This window comes from Phyllobates terribilis, unplaced genomic scaffold, assembly GCF_046119375.1.
Source record: "Phyllobates terribilis strain yellow unplaced genomic scaffold, ASM4611937v1 Scaffold_3__8_contigs__length_932513732, whole genome shotgun sequence".
Classification (NCBI taxonomy): domain Eukaryota; kingdom Metazoa; phylum Chordata; class Amphibia; order Anura; family Dendrobatidae; genus Phyllobates; species Phyllobates terribilis.
Genome location: NW_027362763.1, coordinates 886,214,350 through 886,220,349, shown reverse-complemented (window position 1 = coordinate 886,220,349; position 6,000 = coordinate 886,214,350). Strand labels below are relative to the sequence as shown.

The 6,000-nt window shown below is 40.8% G+C and overlaps 1 protein-coding gene across 1 annotated transcript in view; it reads right to left on the bottom strand.

The window, feature by feature from the left end:
* Positions 1-698: 698 nt before the first annotated feature.
* The window catches only part of LOC141257755 (sulfotransferase 6B1-like), a 117,022-nt gene continuing 111,720 nt past the window's right edge, over positions 699-6,000 (bottom strand). Inside the window, exon 7 of the mRNA XM_073672685.1 lies at positions 699-2,453. Coding sequence (XP_073528786.1) covers positions 2,323-2,453 — 131 coding nt within the window. The 3' untranslated portion in view covers positions 699-2,322. The remainder of the gene's footprint in view (positions 2,454-6,000) is intronic.

The following is a 6,000-nucleotide window of genomic DNA, read 5'->3' as shown; positions in this document are numbered from 1 at the left end:
GGCTGACAGATTGCACCTCCCCACTGCAAATGCGGGAAAGAGAAAAAAAATGGAGATCTTCATTGTTCCTGCAGAGATCCATCCCCTGCCCCTCCCCCCGCCCCGCTGTACACTCAAACTGCGTATTAACATTAATTTTCATCATTACTGAGAAAAAATCCAGTTATGATTTTGGTGCACGAACAGTTATCGAACATAACCTCGAACAGCCGAATTTTTCTCAAATTGTTCGTGTTCGCCGACCGGCTCGAACACCGCCCAAAACAGCTCGAATTTGAGATTGGCGAACAGTTCGAGTAGAACAACGCTCATCTCTACTAAATACACTAAATACACCATTAAAGAGGTTGTCCACTACTATATAAAATGCCCCAATGTATTTAAACGGTAGAGATAAGTGTTTTTATAAATACCTTCTGCTGTGTGTCTCTCACTGGCCACTCACAGGCATCATGTGACCCTCGGCTGTAGCCGGCTCTGACATCCTCTGATGTCACGTCAAGTTCCCGCTGCAGCCACGTGTGACTCAGTGAGGCGCTCACCGCTGATTGAAGGGCTGTGGCCGGGGTTTCCCCGTGCATCACAGCCCAGCATCCACCGCGCATTTTCCCTCTCATGCATTCATTGGGAAAGCGCGCCGTGGATGCTAGGCTGTGCAAGAGCCCAGCATAGAGCAAGACAACAGTCATAGAGTCATCTTCTTTCATTATGGATACATATTATTATTATTTATTATTATAGCGCCATTTATTCCATGGCGCTTTACATGTGAAAGGGATATACATAGCACAAAGAATTACAATAAATTCTGAACAATACAAGTCAGCGACTGGTACAGGAGGAGAGAGGACCCTGCCCGCGAGGGCTCACAATCTACAAGGGATGGGTGAGGATACAGTAGGTGAGGGTAGAGCTGGTCGTGCAGTGGTAGGGTGGAGCGAAGGTTACTGTAGGTTGTAGGCTTGTCGGAAGAGGTGGGTCTTCAGGTTCCTTTTGAAGGTTTCCGTGATAGGCGAGAGTCTGATGTGTTGGGGTACGGAGTTCCAGAGTAGGGGGGATGCACAGGAGAAATCTTGTATACGATTGTGAGAAGAGTAGATAAGAGGGGAGTAGAGAAGGAGATCTTGTGAGGATCGGAGGTTGCATGTAGGTAAGTATCGGGAGACTAGGTCAGAGATATAAGGAAGAGACAGGTTGTGGATGGCTTTGTATGCCATGGTCAGGGTTTTGAACTGAAGTCTTTGGGTAATGGGGAGCCAGTGAAATGTTTGACAGAGAGGAGAGGCCGGGGAATAGCGGGGGGACAGGTGGATTAGTCGGGCAGCAGAGTTTAGGATAGATTGGAGGGGTGCGAGAGTGTTAGAAGGGAGGCCACAGAGCAGGAGGTTGCAGTAGTCGAGGTGGGAGATAATGAGGACGTGCACTAGTGTTTTTGCAGATTCGTGGTTGAGGAATGTGCGGATCCAGGAGATGTTTTTGAGTTGGAGTTGGCAGGAAGTGGAAAGGGCTTGGATATGTGATTTGAAGGCCCTGTCTCATGCTGCACATAACACATCTGCATCTCTGGCTGCTATGGGCATAAAAGGGGACAAACTTATGGTGTGGCCCCCATGCTCCCCTGACCTCAACCCCATTGAGAACCTCTGGAGCATCATCAAAAGGAGTGTCTATGATGGCAGGAGGCAGTTCACATCTAAGCAACAGCTCTGGGAGGGTATTCTGTCCTCATGCAAAACAATTGAAGCAGAAACCATCCAAAACCTGACAAATTCAATGGACGAGAGAGTTCAGAAGCTCCTTTCGAACAAGCGGTCCTATGTGCAAATGTAACATCACCTAGAATAAAGTTTTGAGTTGAAAACTGTTTGATTTCAGTTTGTAATAACCTGCTAATGCTTATAATTTCAAAAATGACCATATTTTTGTTCTTTATTAAAATGAAAAGGTTGAAAACTCTGCTGTGCATAATAATTTGGAACATGCATTTTGAGTGCAGTTTGAGTTTTTTATTTTTTTAAAAATATACTGTTATCATAGGCAGTTTGTACAAAAACCTTTCAATTGTACTCTAATAGTAATTTGACTGGAAAATTACAATGACTGCAATTCATATAGGTAATTTGGGAAAATCTGAGAAAATATTATTTGCATAATAATTTGGAACACAGTGTATATGACATAGCATTATACCATAGGAGTTCCGAAAAGTGTAATACTTGGCACCGTAAACAGGATACCAAAGATATCAGTATCTGAATTCATAAAAAGACAGTATAAAGGATCCAGATGAATAGAAGACATTTATTGTACCGCGTTACAGTTTCACCATTTACAGTGGACAGAATACTTCAGCATTTCTCCAAGTTTGGTTCCTGCTAAACACTCTTCAAATTTTTCATCCATTTCTTTGCTTTGAGCTTCTGAGAAGTGATTTTTCCAGTCTCCAACATCACCTAGAAAAAACAGTGAACAGTTAGTGATTTTCGGGGTCGTGTGTCCTCTGTGTTAAGAAAAGTGAATTCAGGGACAACAGCAACATTATTTCCCGGCCATTTATTGAGAATATGGCACATCTCATTGGATTAACGCCCCATAAAGCAAATATTGGCACAAAATGGATGTTTAATGGGAACACCCTGGGATAAGCTAAGAAATTAACCTCTTGTGAAAAAAGCAACAAGTTTAATATGACCTGGTTGATTTTTAACAGTTCTGAAAAAGCATGGAGTCAACTAAGTGAACAAAGTGACACCAAACGCTGAAATGTTCACTAGATCAACAATAATTCCACCAGTAAGAGAATACAATAGAATTTTGGGGTCTTTTTATTTATCCACTGGGTCTCCAGTGTTCTTGCTAAATATTGTATTGCTGTGGAGATATTATATCACACTAGTTCCTAGCTTTTCTATATGTGGTACCAGTACCCCAGGGGATTACATGCATCGTCCTAATGTTGTGAGTTTAATGTGAAGCATGATATATGAGCCTAGACTTGAATGTACTTTGATGTCATTTATTTAAAGAGAACTTGTCACGTGTCAAAAGTGGCCTGTTTTTGCTTTTATTTTATTGCTGCTGCTTCACTCAGTATTCTCCTTTTTTCTTTTAATCTGGTCACTAATAGGGTGTATGCCAGACACTGTGCACTATGCTTATCTGTGTGCAAGCCTTATCCATGTGCATTTATAATTCTTAGGCAGCCACCCCCTCCTTTGATAGGTTTGGGAGTGGTTGTTTCATCAGCACTTTGTGCTGCCTCTGCCTTTATCATGGGGCAGCTGTATCCTGCTGTTCATTAATATTGTATCCTGGTGTTGGTAAATACGGCTGACTTTTTTCTGTGAATTTTTTTCATTCTATGTCCTTTTCGTTTAGGAGTTTTTATTTAGGACTGATTGTTTAGGTCTTTACCAAGGGGGTGTTGCTCAAAGGGGAATTTAGCAGAGCAGCCTAAAGGCATGATCCCTTGATAAAGACCATAAAATTAGCATTAAATAAAAAGGCCCATATCTCTGGAACCATATGACAGATTTAAAAAAAAGCAAAAATTGCCATACTCAGGAGGGATAAAATAAGACAAGACTGGTCAATTTTGACGTGGTGACAGGTCCTCATTAAGTAGCAGGTATGTGGCCTACAAATATTAAGAAACACTGTTCAAATGGATGGCAGCAAGTTCCCATGTCATTCCTAAAATCAGACAGGGTCATTAGAAAATATATAGCAGCCCACTTCTTAAAGGGTTATTTGCATCTTGTATAATTATTAGTGTTGAGCGAACATGCTCAACACTGCTCGGTACTCGCCCGAGCATCACGCTACTCGGGATGTTCGGCAAGCACCGAGCATTTCCGGGTTACTCGGGCGGGAGCTCGGGTCTCCGCCCTGCATGTTTGGCACTCTTTACAGAGCCAATGAACATGCAGGTATTGCCAGCCAGTCACTGTAATGCCGCAGCCATGTTGTTTGTGGGCATTACAGTGATTGGCTGGCCGCACAGCGTCACCTCGAGTATTTAAAACCGGGCGCCGCCATCTTGGACACAGTCGCTCCGGATCAGACAGTGTAGGGACAGCGCTGCTGATTTAGGGAGAGATATATCCTGCAAAATAGGTAGTGTAGGGTCTGTAAAGGCTGCCAGATCAAACAAACAGTCCTTCTCAGGACTAATATCCATCCCAGGTATATCAGGCAGGCAGGCAGGCTGTATAGGAGACGCAGTGGTTATACCAGCAAACGCTGCATTACAGTCCTGTGTGCTGCTCCTGTTGCTGAAATTGCTGGACTTAGCTCCAGGTCCCGGGGGCCATGAAAAATCCTTTTTTTTTATCTAAATCCTCTTTTTTTTTTCCTCCTTCACAATGTACAAATACCTATCTTATTAACCTTTTGGTGCCCCCCCCACCCCCAAAAAAAAGTGCGCCTCTGATTTTTCAGACACAAATATATCTGTTGAAAATAGTCTGGTGTAGGCCCGAGAAATACAAGTGTGGTTTTGCAGTTCCATGGTACAAACCTCTGTATTATCCACTTTTGGGCCATTTGTATCTAAAAAAAACAGTTTGAGTGTGTCGCTCACTGTTCAGCCGCAAATATATATATATTTTAAAAAGCCTGGTATACACCAGTAAATTATTACTGTGGTTTTGATGTTCCACGGTAAAACATCTCTATTATCCTGTTTTTGGCATTTTTTGCTGTATAAAAATAATAATAGTGTCTCCCTGATTTTTCAGACACAAATATATCTGTTGAAAATAGTCTGGTGTAAGCCAGAGAGACAGAAGTGTGCTTTTACTGTTCCACGATAAAAAATCTCTATTATCCTGCTTTTTGCATTTTTTGCTGTAAAAAAAAAAAAAAATAGTGTCTCCCTGATTTTTCAGACACAAATATATCTGTTGAAAATAGTCTGGTGTAGGCCCGAGAAATACAAGTGTGGTTTTGCAGTTCCATGGTACAAACCTCTGTATTATCCACTTTTGGGCCATTTGTATCTAAAAAAAACAGTTTGAGTGTGTCGCTCACTGTTCAGCCGCAAATATATATATATTTTAAAAAGCCTGGTATACACCAGTAAATTATTACTGTGGTTTTGATGTTCCACGGTAAAACATCTCTATTATCCTGTTTTTGGCATTTTTTGCTGTATAAGAATAATAATAGTGTCTCCCTGATTTTTCAGACACAAATATATCTGTTGAAAATAGTCTGGTGTAGGCCAGAGAGACAGAAGTGTGCTTTTGCTGTTCCACGGTAAAAAAATCTCTATTATCCTGCTTTTTGCATTTTTTGCTGTAAAAAAAAAAAGATAAAATAGTGTCTCCCTGATTTTTCAGACACAAATATATCTGTTGAAAATAGTCTGGTGTAGGCCCGAGAAATACAAGTGTGGTTTTGCAGTTCCATGGTACAAACCTCTGTATTATCCACTTTTGGGCCATTTGTATCTAAAAAAAACAATTTGAGTGTGTCGCTCACTGTTCAGCCGCAAATATATATATATTTTAAAAAGCCTGGTATACACCAGTAAATTATTACTGTGGTTTTGATGTTCCACGGTAAAACATCTCTATTATCCTGTTTTTGGCATTTTTTGCTGTATAAGAATAATAATAGTGTCTCCCTGATTTTTCAGACACAAATATATCTGTTGAAAATAGTCTGGTGTAGGCCAGAGAGACAGAAGTGTGCTTTTGCTGTTCCACGGTAAAAAAATCTCTATTATCCTGCTTTTTGCATTTTTTGCTGTAAAAAAAAAAAAGAAAAAATAGTGTCTCCCTGATTTTTCAGACACAAATATATCTGTTGAAAATAGTCTGGTGTAGGCCCGAGAAATACAAGTGTGGTTTTGCAGTTCCACGGTACAAACCTCTGTATTATCCACTTTTGGGCCATTTGTATCTAAAAAAAACAGTTTGAGTGTGTCGCTCACTGTTCAGCCGCAAATATATATATATTTTAAAAAGCCTGGTATACACCAGTAAATTATAACTG